General features: G+C 31.5%; 1 protein-coding gene across 3 annotated transcripts in view; it reads left to right on the plus strand.

The window, feature by feature from the left end:
- LOC129984119 (urease subunit alpha-like) overlaps window positions 1-18,233 on the plus strand; it is a 78,511-nt gene that overhangs the window by 43,654 nt on the left and 16,624 nt on the right. For all 3 annotated transcript variants that reach the window (XM_056093901.1, XM_056093902.1, XM_056093903.1), the window contains exons 16-18: window positions 7,322-7,403; window positions 10,754-10,998; window positions 14,267-14,381. In XM_056093901.1, coding sequence (XP_055949876.1) covers window positions 7,322-7,403; window positions 10,754-10,998; window positions 14,267-14,381 — 442 coding nt within the window. The remainder of the gene's footprint in view (window positions 1-7,321; window positions 7,404-10,753; window positions 10,999-14,266; window positions 14,382-18,233) is intronic.

Genomic DNA, 18,233 nt, shown 5'->3' on the forward strand with positions numbered 1-18,233 from the left:
ATTATGCGCAATTATAAGTGCTTTTGTCTACTACTTCAGTTATTTTACCAACAATGTAAGTAAAAAAAAGATTGAAATTATTAATTACAAGAAATTCAAATTGTTTCAAGAACAACCTTCCAAAAGATATTTTTTCACCCGAATTAAGTGCGTTATAAACAACATTGATATAATTTTAAAAATAATTAAACTTTTAGATGTATTTATAGATATTCACATATTATATTGCACAGATATATTCATCAAGTTTATCCTTTCTGCAAAATTAGTAAAAAAAAAAAAAAATATATTATATGCTCTGTATGAGAATAAACATTTTTTTGTAGCAAAATATATATATGTCAGATCTATTTTTAAAGTTAGAAATTAACCTTTCGGGGCATCTTGTATACTAAATTCTTATGACAAATGATAATTAATATTCTTCATACTCTGTTTTTATCAATTTCTCAAAATTAGAAATGAAGTATTTCCATTACCTTCTGAAGTTTTATAAAACATATTTCATATGAAGAAATTATTTAAAGAGTTAAGCCATCTTTCTTTATAAATAAAGTGCTAGTGATTTAGCTATTTCTAAGAAAATATCGGATTCTTATTTCTTTATTTATTTTATACTAAATTATGGCAACATTGCAAACGATTTATTCACAATTGTTTAGTAGTAGAAACGAAGTTCTACTAAAAATTATTTAATTTCTGTAATTCTACTGCATACTCGGATCAGACGATTTCTTTATTATTTTAAAACAAAAGCTTCAGATTCAATAATATCAGACGATTTCTTTATTATTTTAAAACAAAAGCTTCTAACAAAAAGCATCTAAAGACTGTAACTTATATTTATATCCATATTTGAATATCAACATTTTCATCTTTCTTATTGTCACTATTCTTCATTTTTAATTAGAAAAATAATAAGCGATTCTTATTCTTCTAAGTGGATTAATAAAATCAGTTTTGAAAATACTTTTTTGTTGGTGTATATAAAAGAATTTTTTTATTTGTATTATTTTCCGCCTTTTAATTTTAAATTGAATTTTGTGAATATTATGGAATCTTGAATTCAACTTTTACTCAGATTTATTATCGGGTAGCTCTATAAGATGATGAAATCAAAATTTAATTAAATTAATCAATGGAATGATAGCGAAATTCTGAAAAAATTAAAATAATGTATTATGATAAAAATTACACAAGCATTTAAAATTTTAAAATTCTAGACCATAAAAATGTAAATGGAAAAATGGAAAATCAATTATAATGTTTCATCTTTACAAACATGATACAAGAAAGATTAAATAAACTATATACGAATTATCTAAATTTTTTTATAAACATACTAGAGTAAAAAAAAAAAAAAAAAAAAAAAAAGCAATCAAGAAAAAGATCAAGCGAGTATTGATTGAATTTTGGCATATGATCTGTCAATGATTGTATTAGTTATGACTTCGAATATATCATAGTTCTTTTAAAATATACATTTGTTTCAAAGCTATAACTTTAAAAAAAAATATTATTTTATTTATTTACTTGCAAATACACTCAAGAGCCAAAACATTATGACCACCTGTCAATAACGAGTTGGCCCACCTTTGACGCGCAACACAGCTTCAACCCGCCTTGGCATGGATGCCACAAGTCCTTGGTAGATGGCCAGAGACAGATTGTACTAAATGTTTAAGCAACGGTAAAGCAAATCCGAGATATTGCGAATTGGTGGTCTTTAAACTCTGAGCTGCCGTCCCATGTCATCCCAAAGGTGTTCTATCGGATTGAGATCCGGTCAGTTAGGCGGCCAGGACCTTAACTGGAATTCAGCATCATGTTCCTGGAACCACTCCAACACAATTTTAGCCTTGTGACACGGGGCGTTGTCCTGTTGGAACATTCCACTTCCAGCTGGGAAAACAGAGGCCATGTAAGGGTGCAACAAGGTTCGCAATGATATTCAGATACCCTGTAGCATTCATGGTATGCTCTACCACAACCACGGGTCCCAGAGACGCCCAAGAGAACGTCCCCCAAAGCATAATACAGCCACCACCGGCCTGTGTATGACCTACTGTACATTGAGGGAGCAACTGTTCGCCTGGAAGACGGCGTATCCTGACACGGCCATCGGCATGATGCATGACAAACTGTGATTCATCTGACCAGGCAACTCTCTCCCACTGATCCATGGACCAGTCGCGATGTTCCCGGGCCCAGCGCAGGCGCAGTTGGCGATGGCGCTTTATCAGCAAAGGCATACGAGGGGGACGTTTGCTGCCTAGCCCCATATCCAACAGTGTCCGCTGAACAGTGTGCTCCGATACTATTCTACTTGGCCTTGCATTGTATTGGGCTGTCAGCTGAGCCACTCTCTGGCTCCGGTTTTGCTTCGCCATGCGAGACAGTCTCCGACGACCTTTTTCTTTGATAGCGTGTGGACATCCAACACCATGTCGTCTACTGCTTCTTTCACCGCCATTCATCCACTTTGCATAAGTACTAACAACTGTAGATCACGCACAACCCACGAGTCATGCAGTTTCGGAAATACTTGTTCCGAGCCTTCGAGCCATTACAATTTGCCCTCTATTAAAGTCGCTTAGATCCGCAGCCTTTCCCATCACACACAGAAGTAAGTGAAAGAATGATTCTTAGACTCTCCAGCAGAAGTTAAATACCACTTCCACCTGATCACTTGCCTTCCAAGTCATCCAGGCGAGTTCATTGCAAAATGTAGGGGTTGTCATAATGTTTTAGCTCTTGAGTGTATGTTATACTAGCAATACCCGCACAGCGTTGCCAGTGGTATAACATCCAAGAGGAAAAATTAAACTCGAGTCTGATTCCTTCTGTCTCTGTAATTCAATTGCAGTGCGGTTTAAAAAGAGACGGTTACTTCGCTGAACAGAAGATCCCCCTTCCCTAAGTGTGGACACTTTTTTTCTCTGATATTCACTAACCAAACATTTCTTTCTTCTATATTTTCATTATCGCGCTTCAAACGTAGAGTTTTGGTATTTAATATGCATTATGCTAAAAAAGATTGAACTTCCTTTTTTTGGTGGGAGATAAGAGTTTTGAATCGCTGTTTAAAATCAGATATAAACAAAGAAATGTATCGCATATGCATACCGCAGCTTCTATGCCACACATTTGCGCATGCGCAGTTTGAGGTTTTTGCACATGTGCGGGTAAGTGCAAAGCCCAGATACTGCTGTTTTACGCTTGCGTGAATTATAGTAGGAAAATAAATAAAATCGCAATTATAAAACTCTTTTTTTTATTTTTGATATGACTTTTATATACTAAACTCTTCCCCAATAAATGCTCTACAAAATGGTGCAAATATCTCCAATCTCAGTTAAGTATTTCTCAAGTTTTTCTCTTTCAAACTTACATACGCTTTCAGGAGTCTTCATTTTATACTATGCATAGATGCAAATGAATATCTAATTTTATTAGAAGTTGGTGAATTAAAGAAAAATTTAAATGAAGTAGAAAATCTCAATTTTATTATTTCCTTATTCGTGTAATGAAGAAATCTTTACAAATTTGGCAACACTTTCTATACAAGCATTGGTATAAATTAGTGTGCTTTTTTCAATTTCCTCTAGAGAAAAAAAATATTTTTGCGTTTTGCACAACATTAGTTCTCAGAAAAAAATTGTTTTCGATTTTTTGGAACTTTACGTGCGTTAAAAGCTCCAACTTATCTTTTTTTCCTTTATAGAAATATTGTTTCTTAATCATTAGCACTATTCCTAAGAATACTTAAGTGACAGCTGTGCACTTATTTTTAATGAATTTACTTCTTTTAGTGGCATCACTTTTACGTAATTTGATAACTAATTCAAGTTTTTCATCTCTAAAAGGTTTTTAATCTCATAAGGGCTATGCTGTTTTGTGCTTTCAGAGAGTAACATCTGTTTGAATCAAGTCCACCACCCCACATACTCCCTCATACCATAATTGTTCTCAGCTAAAAAATGTATATTTTTTAGAACGTATATTTTACTCTAAAAAAAGTTAAGTGAAATTCTTTTCGATGTAAATTAAATTTTTTGTAATATTCTGCATAATAGAAATTTTATATCGGTTTTTTTCCCTCCACTTTCTAGTTTAGTTATATAGTTAAGATAATTAGTTATGTTTTTTCGAAGAATTTTCTAAAAAGAATAATTAAAAAAACTTCTGAGAGGAAAGCAATTTTTATCATCATTTATATGTTTATGTTTCTACACTTTCTTACAGGGAACCAGATTTAAAATCCTTTGTTAATTATAGAACAGGCAACTTTTTATGTATCGTTAATTTTAATTGTCTAATATTTTATTTGAAAAACTGATGTCAAATTAAATTTCTTAGTCTGGGATATTTTTACTTTAAAGATTCAAAGCCGTTTGACATTTGCAATTCCCTTTCCCGCCTTTTTTCATTAAATTTAGCAAATTTAAAAATTTAGTGGAAATGATTCATATTAAAGCCCTTTTTATGTGAAATTCAATTTTTTTAAAAAGTTTTAGACAGAAATGTTTTATTGAAAGAAAAAAAAATAATACCTATACTTTAAGTTTATAATCTTTATTTCTTATCGAAATCTTTAACTCTAATTTAAAATATTGAAGGTTCTGTATTTTATTAGCAATAGTTAAATCACAAATGTACTAATTTATAACGCTTTTTTTGAAAAATAATCTTTATCAGTAAAATAAAACTGAATAAATACTTTTATCTGTACAGTTATTCAGAGTCTGTACGATTACAGCTACTTTTTATTAAAAATAGCTAAACTTAAATTAGAAATTTAAGAACATTTCTATCTCCAAGCTTGAATCCGATGGAAAATCTTGTCTTTTTTGCCTAAGTAAAAATTTCGGCTTCTTATAAGTCTACACGACTTATGTTCTGTGGAATCTAGACTTTCATTCTGTAAATCCTATAACACTCTGTCTTGAAGCCGAGATACTTCAGAGAAACAACCAACCTTTCAGAGAACTAAGAAAAGAAAAACTTACATATGCCGCAATGTTTTAATAATAAGTAGAATCACAAATTCTTCCAGAGAATGGTAGATGCGTCAACATTTTTTCCCCAAAGAAAAAATCTCTAATAATACAAACTGTTTTCTTCATCATGAAGCAATTACTCACCTACTTAGTAAAGGAATCATGAGGAAATCAACATTTCAAATCCCTTGAGCTGGATGAACCGTTCACGAACTTGTGCGAGTTTCTTCCTTTTTACAATATACTTCGCTCAAGTTCAAGCCAAAATGTAGCTTACTCTATTTATCAAGTGTGAAAAAAATTGCTTTGACAAATTCTTATTCGTACGCACCCAAAACATACATGAAAACGTATATATTGTTGCGAATCTATAATCTTATCTGTCTTGCTTAGTTACTCTCATTATGAGGGGAAAAACATACTCTACTTGGATGTTGATTAGATGTCAGACCAATGACGTTTGAACATGATGACAAACTTAACGACGAATTTGTTGATAAAAGCTGTTAAGAATATAAAAATCATATAATATTCTATAAGATGCGAGATACGATATCCTTCTAGAAAATTCGAAACTCTTTCGTGGAGTCTCATGAGCAAAGTTGCTCCTAACAGCGAATTTTTTTTTGAAGTGTTGATCATGAATCGAGCTATCTAATTGCACTCTGATCGCTATTATTACATTCGATTTATTTGTGTTTTGAAATTTTATATTTCTTCTGGAGACAAGCGTTGTTTTCCACAATCTGATCTGCTGTATTTCCTTCACAGTCCATTCACATGACAGATTTCCGTACCAATATAAAGAAATGCAGGCTGTTAAATGATTAGTCACTATATCCTTCAGATCACTTTTTTATTTTATTTTATTTTGTTTGTCAGGCAAAAAGTTTGCATCTAGAGACGATTTACATTTCTTTTTTCGGAAGAACCATTACTAAGAGATTCAGCACCATGCTTTCAGAACTGTTATCAAGACAGGAAAAAACAAAATGTGTGAACGCGTTCAAAGTTTTTATGCATTCAAGAAGTAACTGTTCCTGAAAAATAGCTGATTTAGCATTTATTTTAGACGTGTGATATTAAAGTGACACGGCAGCTTCACGTTAAGAAGTTATCGAAATTAGATTTTAGAAAACCTGGCAAAAATCAGGAGCCTACTTTATTCAGAAATTTAAAAATAAAAGCACTTTTAAAGTTGGAAATAAACTGGTTGAAAGAGAAATAAATTAATAAGCATGAAAAATTAGAATTTATTATATATTTTTGTTACTAGCCATCTATCCAGCACTTTACAAAGTAACTGAACATTTTTATTCGAAGTGTAAAATGTTTGAATACATTATATACTTTTGCTAGGCATTATATGTAACATCTAAGTGATTAACTGAATTACAACTGATATTTCTAAAAAGTATGAAAATAATTCATGAATAAATTTTTAAGCAGAAAACATGCATTCTGTAGAAATACAAATGTTATTTTTAAAAAAGTAAGAGTGCCATTAAAACATCTTTTTATTCCAGCTGTATAAAAGAAAATGAAATTTATACAAAGCAAAGCTTTTAATATTTTTTTTTAAAATCAAAATAAAATATGAACTTTTTTGTTGCATCAAGAAAATAATTTCATTCTGAATTGCACTTAATTTTATCTTTTTGTATTATCATATTTGAAATGAACTAGCGATGTATTTTCTTCTCGGCTGTTTGACATTTCGCCTTATTTAGAGTATTTGGGATAAAATATGTGAAACAATATTTTTTCAAAAATACCCGAGCATTATATAAAATACCAAATTAGAAAATTTGCCGGCAACATATATCTAAGATAAACATTCAAGAATGGTCCGATTTTGATCTCTATGTACCATAAGCTTAGAATATTTGTAAAAATTCTTTGGAAAATGTATGGTAGCAGTAGGGGGACTTCCTATAAAGATACTACTTAAAATTTTCCCTATATATAGTATCTTTGTGTAACTTTAAATCTTATTGAAATTGTTAAAATTTCTCAAATAATTTTAAAAACAAATTTCAAAGTAAAATAGGCAAGAACGTTTTTCAAACATAAATTATATGAATAATTATCGTCTGCATTCTTTTCTGGATATTTACAATTCAACGCATTTGAAATCGTCTGCTATTTTAAATTCGAAAACCATAAATATTTATGGAAGTATATAAATAATATGCTTCTATAAATATTTTTTCTAAGTAAGAATTAAAAATAACATTACTTTATATTCATTGATTTATTCATTCAATGCTTGATTAACATTAATTTCATTTCTATTCTTTCTTTTATCCCTAAACTGGAAGTCTGAAACTTCACGAAGACTGGGGATCAACACCTGCGGCCATTGATTGCGCTCTGACAGTTGCCGATGAATTGGATATTCAGGTATTGCCAACTTTATTATAAAAAAACAAAAGTTTTTGAATAAAAACATTTGTTCCAAAAGGATTAATTCCCAAATTTCATTCTTTTGTAAAAATTCAATCTATTTATTTTATGACATTGTTAAAATGAATAAAGATATTTCTTCCAAAAGGATTAATCCACAGATTTAATTATTTTGTAAAAATTAAAACTATTTATTTTATAATCAGAATTATGAATGCATTTATATTTAAAGAAATAATATTATTTTTGTTTGATAATCGTTTATCTTTCAATTGACCAACTGAAAAATAAAAATGGCACTATTTAATGGATGTTTTAAAGTGTTCTTTAATGAACTATTACATTCTATTAGTAATTTTGACCATTATTTGCCTGCGCATTTGTAAACCTCATCTTTTTCATATAACTTCAAAAAGTTAACATTTTAAATTGGATTGAAAACTTACTTTTGAATAAATATTATTGAATTAAATTATTACCTACAACAATGTTTAATCATTTTTTTCAATTGAAGCCTTCTACTTCTGAAAAACTCCCCCAAAAGTGGGTTCCTCCTTTCAGCCTAGTCGCCCGAATTCACATTGTCCTTAATGAAGTGTCATACTACTTTCTTCGCAGGACAATTTTGGGTCAGATCTAAAACGTCATGAATGCTCAATTTTATTCTCGCAGGAATCGGTGAAAGGCACAAGAATAATATCATTTTCTCCCTCCCAGACCCTTACATTATGAAGTATCACAGGGCAATTTTTGGTCTTGGTTACGATTGAAAACACCACGAGTACTGGGATATTTTATTCTCGCAGAAACCAGAGAAAGGCACAAGAGGAGTATTCTCTCCCCCCTCCCCCCACACACTTAAGTTATCCTTAATGAAGTTTCACACCCCTTACTTCGAAGAAAAATGTTTGATCTTTGTTAAGATTAAAAACGTCATGAGTGCTCAGATTTTTTTATTCTCACAGGAATGGGAGAAAGGCCCAATTGGAGTACCATCCCTCCCCACTAGTAGAAAGACAGTGTCCCGAAATAAAAATATACTTGTACTTGTCCGTAATAAAAGTATTTACTGTTTAATAACAAATAAAAGAAACAAATACAGACCACGGACATCTTTTAAATCGATTAATATCAAAATCGTTACAAATTTACTTTTTGCGAGATAATTACATGCCAAATTTCATTTGTCTAAGTCACTGTATTTTTATGCACTTTAATATACAAATAAACAGGTAGTCAATGCTTTAAAAGATTTGGTTTGAAATTTGTTATGAAATTACATTTTATATGTTAAAATTATGCACCAAGTGTTATTCATTCAGTTCTTGTCTTTTTATTTCAATAAGCAGACAAATTTCTAGAGAATAGATTTAGTCCAAAATTCAATAAAAATTTAAAGATCAGATTTAAAGATAAGACTAGACACAAAATTTCATCTAACTCGAGCATTTTGAGTTTCTGTGTTCAGTCAAGCAGAGAAAGACATTCCATAAATGCGTTTTCAGAACTTGGATGGATGCGAAACATAAGAATCCTTAAATATCTTGAGGTTGAATTTTCTCCACGGTTACAATATACTTTGCATATTTCATATATAAAAAGTATAAACTGAGCTTCTCTAATAAATATTAAAATGGATGGACAAGGTAGATAGAAAATATGTAGACATATGACAAATAATGAAAGAAAAAGTTTTAAACTTACTTATTATAACGAATCTTGGACACTTGCATGGAATTTTTCTTCCTAAATTAATATTGATTGACGAATCTCCACATTTCCAACTTCCCCAAATCTGAAAATTTCACTTTTTTTATTATATCTATTTTTTAGCACAACTCAAAAATACTTCGAGCTAAATGGATGGAATTTGGTATATCGTCTCGCAATCAAATTTGAAGATTCTTTTTATCAAATCTGAATGAAATCTGTTCTAAAAAAGTTTGTCTGGTTTGTTGTTCGAGTACAGTAGTACTGAAAGACTACAAAATGTAAAGTGCTAAAGTAACAGAATTTAATACTCACGTTCAGCAACTGAAATATGGTTTTTTAAATCAAATTTTGAGCAAAATCTGTTAAAAAGCTGACTATCTATTTATCTGTACTTTAGAATGCATGCAAACGCAATGAATCATAAATGCAATGAGCCAATGAATTTAGATATAGTTACTTGTAGTTACAACTGTAGTTCCATGTCAAATTTTGTTGTCAGAAAATGCATAAAAATACATATCCTCAAGATAGATTGAATAATGTTAAATGCATTCTAAAAATGTATATTTCGTAACTATCTTTCATGAATGTCATGCAAGGTATTTACTACTTTACTTAAGGTATATAATTTTAAGCAAGTGGAGGGTGATGAAAAAATTTATTGGATAGTATGAGAGGATGTTCAAGGGCATTCACTAGTTGATCCCTATTTCAGAGGATATTTTCCATTAGTTAGAGCTCGTCCCCATACCTCCTTTTATGGCGAAAATAAGTTAGAGCTTGTTCTCACACTCTTTTTTACGGAGAGAATAAGTTAGAGGTCATTCCCACACCTCTTTTTACGGAGAAAATAAGTTAGAGCTCGTTACCACACCTCTTTTTATGGAGAAAATACGTTAAAGCTCGTTCCGACACCTCTTTTTTAAAGAGAAAATAATTTAAAGCTCGTTCCCACATCTCTTTTTTAAGGAGAAAATAATTTAAAGCTCGTTCCCACATCTCTTTTTTATGGAGAAAATACATTAGAGCAAGTTCCCATACCTCTTTTTATGGAGAAAAGAATAAGTTAGAGCTCGTTCCCACATCTCTCTGTACGGAGAAAATAAGTTAGAGTTCATTACCATACCTTTTTAGAGCGCGTTCCCACAACTCTTTGTGTTCAGACAATTTTTGAAAACATATAACTTAGCATTCTCTACGGTTTATCGATATGTAATCTTACAATTCGAGATCACCAGATCTTTCTTCCATATAAAACGTATAGGATATTATTGGAGCACAAACCGAGCTTCACATCACGAACCATTGCTTATTTGGTTGGTACTATCCTACATAGTGACACAGATACTTGTAAGACACAATGAGTAAACATTTGCATGCTCTGTTCGAAATTGAAACGACTATGGTAATTATCAATGCACCACCATATCATACTGAAATACCTCTTATCACGCAATTTTGATTTAATTACAGAAAAATTTTTATTCGATATATATGTTACCGAGACAAAAGCCTATCCTAAATTACATTCCTCTAAGCCAATTGTGTTTTGATTTGCACCAATGCCTGTGTATCAGGCTTAGATGAACAAAAGTGGTTTGCACAAGTAAAAATTCGATGTTTCTTTCTGTTAGATTTTAATCCACACTGATACACTCAACGAATCGGCTTGTGTGGAACAAACAATCGAAGCTTTTGGTGGGCGTACAATACACACATACCACACAGAAGGAGCTGGTGGAGGACATGCACCCGACATAATTCGAGTGTGCAGCGAACCCAACTGCATTCCTTCGTCAACAAATCCGACAAGACCTTATACTCGAAACACAGTAGACGAGCATCTCGATATGTTGCTAGTATGCCATCATTTGGACAAGTGAGTAGAAGTTCTTACAATTTTTGAAATGTTTGTGACGTATTCTAATACGTCTGAATTTTTAATTTAATTTTTACAAATTATATTCTTATTAAAGTAATTATTACCATGATGAGTAAAGAAAGATGAATAAAGATAAGATAAAGTTCAAATAAAAATAAACTTTGTAATTTTAAATAGCTTTTATTTAAAAAAAAGAGAAAAAATAGACTTTCTCCACGCAGACGTAAATAACCACACAATGAAATGAATTTTCTCTATTATATGTAAACATTGCATTTATTGGCTTTGTGATTGGTAAATAGCGAGGCACTTGACCCATGATATTTGAGGTTTGTTTTGCCAGTATTGTTTGAAATATTTAATGAAAATTATTAATGCGTCATAGTAAGTATTTATATTTCATTTGACGGTGAAATGGTGATAAAAAGGGTAAAGTAAACGTTTAATTAGTACTAAATTAATAGAAAATGGAGTTAAAACGATATTATTTGTTTCTACTTTTAAACACATCGTGTGTGGCAATTCTAATGAATAGTTATTAAGTTTGTTTACCTTTTTCGAATAACGGAAATTTGTCATCTCTCAGCTAGTAATCATCTGAATACCTAAGCAATACGCATATTAACCCTGCATTGGTTTAAAAAAAACGCAGTAACCACCATTGCATACTTGACACTCCGACCGTTCGAAGGCACGTGAAACAATCCGAATGACCGGACCGCCCGTCGCAACATCATCACTAGCGGGAACTATGGTTGAGTCCTAAGGGTCCGTGGCTGGTGAAAATGTTGCATCAGTGACCATGGTACAACTCTTCTCGTGGGAAGTACGTTCTGTCATCGAAAGGAGGTAGCCGAATCCCACCATTTCTGTACTTATCAGGGTGATGAGAACCAACCACCATACCGGAAATGCCTCGTCCTCATTTCTGAGAGACTTCAGCGTGGGAGTTTAAAAATAGTAATGGGGTGTCCAGCTATATCAGATGAAGAAAAAATGCAAAGAAAGACTAAGTGATAATCTTCTAAATTTGAAAATTTCTGCTAATTTCTTCTAAGCTGAAAAGTTTGCAATTTCCAGTAAAACTATCTTTCGCCATGACCATCAATAAGTCACAAGGTCAGAGTTTTGACAAAGTTGATCTGATTATTAATGATCAAAGTACAATATTTCCACTTAGTCAATGTCATGTAGTATTATTGCCCAGAGCGAAATCTATAGCTGGTATCAGAATCCAGTTTAAAGTAGGTAGCATTCAAAATATTGTTTTCAAATATGCTACTGGTGAAAATTAAACAACATGAAATAATTTACTAGATAGTATCTTCTAAATTTTTTATTGTTTACATGCTTAATTTTGTAATATCTTTTGAATATGCAGAAATAAAATTGTGGAAATCGTTACAATGGCTGAAAATCGGGATTTTTGTCTCACTTTTCCCTATAAAAGACATTAAGATTCTTAAAAGACATAATTGTTTTTAAAATTTACATTGAAAGGTAAGAGCAATGGGAGGCTGATGACCGTTTTGATATATCGGGGACAATGACCTTTCATTTAAAATAAATATTGGCTAAATCATTTCATTAGTTGAGCCTGGAGGACTGATTCTTTGATCTTGAGAATTATTTTAAATATGTAGATTGATTAAATAATTAATGGAAATAATATGTTTTAAATTATATATTTTGTGTATTAGAGTAATGTACTTTATGCATTTAGGTATTACGCAAATGATACAGCTTGTGTTAATCTGTTGCTTATTAAACGCAGATTATTCAGGTTTGTTTGGAATCGCCAGGGCGTACAAATAATACAACTTATGTTGATAATTGCAGTAGTGTCAAAGCATTTGAAAACTGATTATAATTGACATTTTTATACAGTCTAGATGTCAGATGGCATGTAAGTTGTTGAAAAATTAAGAAAATATGAATGTCTGAATGTATTTAAATCTTTTCTTGGAATAAAACTTTTTTTCATACATACGCTAAGATGGCGTTAAGAACGGTACTCATCTTCGAGGCGTATTGTTCACGAGTTATCAATAAACTGTAATAAGCAAGTGTGGACAACGCCTTCTAATTTGCCGCTATCTGCATGCAAACCAAATCCCATCAAGTTTTTATCGAACATAAAAGAATTTATAGATGAATTATGTTCGTATTCGCATGCATTTCGCCATTTCGAGCGAATTTCCTACATATTTGGAATGCCAAATCAGCAAAAGAGAGGGAAAAAAAATTTCCGACTTCTTTATCTCTTGACAAATGATGAGCAATAATGATGAGACGCATCATTTTTACCCAGCATGCACTATTTATTTTGGGTTCGCCGTGAAATTAACTCTAGAATGCATGGCTTGCATTTTTTAAAAAACAAAGTGTTTTGAATAACTACATAAATGTAGGAAAATTATTTTAAAAATATTTAATTACTTTTTTTGCGAAATTAAAAAAAAATAATGTGCCAAATGGTTACATTATGAATTAAACAATATCCCAGAGGTACAAATAACATTATAACAACTCTGCAATAAAAATAAAAGTCCCATTATACCAATATAGTTTTTTTACAATGCAAAAAAGTTTTTGATAGTATTTTAATGATAGAATTATTCATACATTAGCCATTTTGGTATTTTTTAAAGTTTCCAATTTAAATCTAATTTTACTACAGCTATTTCCATATCTCGGTCTTTTCTACAAATGTATGTGAAGAATGCTTTAAAATATGATTTCAAACATTCATTGCGACCGCGGTGGTCTGGTGGTAAGCTCTCTGTTTCGGAATCAAAGGGTTTCAGGTTCGAGCCCGATTCTACAGAAGAACAATCGTGTAAAGCGTCTGGTGCGCATTAAATCATTGGGGCAAAACGTCTTCCCGCTGGTGTGGTGTGGTGTGCAAGATTAGAGAGGGGGTGGTAGCTTAAGTGTCGTCCACGTCATCTGACCATGGTTTAAAATTTTGAGGTCCGTCCTAAAATAGCTCTAGTGCTGCTTTAAAACGGAAAGTAAATATAACTAAACCAAAACAAACATTCATTGTCACCCTTTGGAACAGTCGAGTCAAGCTTATAAATGGAAATAAAAACGTGAAATCAAATGGCTATACGATGCATTGTAGGAGTAACTTCTCCTGAAGGCTGGATCACACCTCCAGAAGTATTGGATTTGCAGACTTGTAGGACTTTCTTTAAAGTATATCTGTTTTTAATAGTGATTAATAAATATTTTATAATGACTGAATGGAATTAATTTCCAGGAATTTGAAAGAGGATTTGGCATTCGCTGAATCCAGAATTCGAGCAGAGACGATTGCGGCTGAAGATGTTTTGCATGATATGGGAGTAATCAGTATCATGTCATCGGATTCTCAGGTAAAGAGTATTCCAATTAATTATGAAGTATTCTGATTAATGATTTAAATCACTTAGAAAGTGTTCCGATTAACGATTTAAATTACTTAGGAAGTATTTCAATTAATGATTTAAATTACTTAGGAAGTATTCCGATTAATGATTTAAATTACTTAGGAAGTATTTCGATTAATGATTTATATTAGGAAGTGTTCCGATTAATGATTTAAATTACTTAGGAAGTATTTCAATTAATGATTTAAATTACTTAGGAAGTATTCTGATTAATGATTTAAATTACTTAGGAAGTATTTCGATTAATGATTTATATTACTTAGGAAGTGTCCCGATTAATGATTTAAATTACTTAGGAAGTATTCCGATTAACTATATATATATTTGAAAATATGTCATCTATTTTGAAAAATCGTTAGTAAGGACGATTCTCTATATAGAAAGGAAATATTTCACACCCAGTGGAGTGATTTTCCTGAAACTTTTTAAACTCCAATAAAGGTCTTATCGCCAAAATAAAATGCCAATATCTTTGCAAAAAATTGTATACTTTACCCAAGGACGTGACCATAACGAATTCTCACATTTTTATTTCAAATTTCACGCATGAACGTTTTGTGCTTGGTGGTATAGTGAAAAAGAATGACTACGAATTTTTGGAAGCTTCTTTCTTAACTAAATCAAAATTTGACTTTTGTTTAGTTAAAAAAATTTTTTAAATCAAAATTTGACTCGGAACTGCACCATTATTATAAGATTACATATACATTTTTATTTATTTAAATGGAATTTTTGAGTTATGGTTTTTACATGCATCCAACCGTGCAGACGAGATAGACTGCTGACAGATTGTTTTTTAAAAAAAATTGGTAAACTGTATTTTAGATAAGCCTATGTACTAAATTTTATTTATTCACTTTTATACGTTTTGTAATTACCGTGTTCACTTGTACTAGAACGACCAGATAGGCAGACTTCCTGTGAATGGTCTTCTTCGAATATTTGATAAAAATTTACAATTTGACATAAAGCATAGATACCAAATTATATCGACCCACTTCGAAGTGTTTCTTAATGTGCTCAAACAGACATGGATCTAAAAATATGGAAGATTTTAAGTATGTAGATTTGTTAAATTGTCGAGTTCGAAGTTTTCGATAATTATTATAATATTTTCTTTTTATATAGAAGAAAGTTAAAAACATCATAAAAGTGATAAAACATAATCAATTGACAATATATACAAATTCTCTCTCTATGCGTAGCATTTTTACTGAATCTATAGAGTCTTCCTTGGCGAGTTATACAGCGAATAATTCCTGGCATGCGTTTACTATTGTTGGAAAATCAAATTAATATTCTATGCACGTTTTTCGCAATCGATTGAAACAAAAATTTGGCACAAAACTGTGCATGTAGTTACAAAATAACATGAATATCTTAGACTTTATTGCCAGGTTCTCCGTTGAACACTCTATACACTTTCAATGTGTCTCTTTACATGTTGGTTTAAACGGTAATGAGATAGCGGATAACTTAGCTAAGACTGCCTCAGCTGACATATTTCATGGTGATGCAACACTAACTTATTCTGAAATCTCCTCTATCAAAAAGATGGAGTCGAGTGCATTTTGGAGAGTCCCACCTGCTCACCCTTGGTACTTTGGTAAGAGTTCTGGTTGGTGTCACCGCTGAATATCTCTAGAAAACAGCAAACGGCTCTCTCGTTTTTTAAGTGGACACACCAAATCCCTCGCCTTACAGCACGTATGGAGGATCTTCACTGAATGTCATTGGTGCAAGACAGATCAATCCTCCCCCAAGCACATTTAACAATGTTTAAATTTTACGATTTTTGAGATTTTAAGGGATACGCTAGGATTTTTTGGACTTTTTAGAGATCTTTGGTTTCATGGAGGTGGTATAGCGCAGCTATAATACCTGGGATTAGAAACAACAACAAAATAACATACCAAATTTGATATATTTAAGCCCTTGAGTTATCACTTTTACATGTTTCTGAATGTACGGATCGACAGAGAGTCAACCTGTAGTTGGATTTGGTTCAAAATTTGAAAGATGTCTACATCATTGGTTTTAAATCTGTGCACCTAATTTTACACATCTAGCTGTCTTCAATTTGTAATTATTGTGCTAAATTATATCAGACTTCTACTGAACAGATTTTGCTCAAAACTTTATAGAAATCAGTAAATTTGGTCTAAAGACAGTATATCAAATTTCATTCTTCTAGCTTAAAGCAATTTTGAATTATCTTTGTAACAGACAGACAGAAGGACATTCTCCAAAATGAGTTTGTTGAATTTAGGGAAGTCTAAAACATGGAGAATTGTTAAAATCTTGAATTCGAATTTTTAAGCAATCACGATACTTCTTTGTATATACTAAGTATACGAGAAAATAAAACTAAAGCTCTATCTAAAAAAATCAGTGATAAAGAAATCTGCATTCCCCTAATCAAATAAAAAAAAATGGAATTCCTGTAATAATCAAAGCTCAGATTTTAATATCCTCACCAAAAATCCGAGCACTGCAGCGCTAAACGGGAAAGAACCCAACAGCGTTGTCCGTCGCAGATTAATTGACTGGACTGCATAAATTAGATTCTGTCCTTGGCGAACAGCGGTAATTTATTGCCCAACGGATTAATTGAATTAAGGGCCCTTCGATTAGGCGAAGCTTCACACAATGATTTACTTTTACTGTGCCTTCAAGTTGTTACAAGTTAATGAGGATGTCTTAGTCGAGAGTTTTATAGTCTTTCGTTTACTTGTAGGTATTGGGACTCTTAGTGTGGGAAATGGGATGGCTTCTATAAAACTTGATGGAAATCTCAACAGAAAAGATTTTATGTGGTTATTTTAGTATGGATTTAGTTGTAGAATAAAAAAAAGGATCTTGTGTAGTATTTTTCTTCATTATTTTTAATGGATTGGTAAATCTTAACATTGCACGGGTTTTATTTTAACCCTTTAAAGGGCCCTTTTTTTCTAGTCATATTAGGTCAAAATATTTTTAGGCTTGAAATTAGAATAAGAAAAGGGATTCATTTAGCTTATTAGATAAATTTAATTTGATTCATTAATTAATTTGGTTAATTAATAATTAAGTAAAAAATCAAGACGCATCACCTTGTCTGAGATAAAGAACTGAAGCATCTTAGTTTCTGACTTACTATAAAAATGTGTCAGAACTTATGCCAACCTACATAATTTCATACAAAGATTGATAAATTTGGTGGGAAGCACACTTCCCACTGCCCTAGAAAGGGTTAATTTTACTTTAATTATACGTACTATACAAAAAATGTAATAATCGTCAAAAAATTCGAATTCCAGATTTTAACGGATGTATACACTTTAGATCCCCTTGAGTTTGAAAAACACATTTATGAAAAATGTTCGTTTATCTGTCTGTCTGACAAAAATAACACAAAAACGCTAAACGGTTGAAATTTTGACGAACGTTCTTTACACCAGATTTGTAGATTTACATCAAATTTTGTGTAAAATCTGTTCAGAGGAAGTTCTTCTGTCCAAATATAAGTTAACACGATAACTACAGAACGAAGAGAGCTAGATAGGTAAAATTCAGTGTATAGATTTAACATCTATAGAGTAGACACGTGTCTAATTTTGAAATAAAACCAACAACGGATTGACTATCTGTCGGTCTGTATTTTCAGAAACTTGCGATTATTCAAAACGATAATTAAATGCGATAATTCAAAAACACAATATCAAATTTGGTATGGGTTATTGGGACTACAAGTGTAGTTTTGGGCCACATTTTTGTTTTTAATCGATTAAGAAAAACGTGTCTAAAGCGCAAATTTGA

The sequence above is a fragment of the Argiope bruennichi genome, chromosome 9 (genome assembly GCF_947563725.1).
Source record: "Argiope bruennichi chromosome 9, qqArgBrue1.1, whole genome shotgun sequence".
NCBI classification, from domain to species: Eukaryota; Metazoa; Arthropoda; class Arachnida; order Araneae; family Araneidae; genus Argiope; species Argiope bruennichi.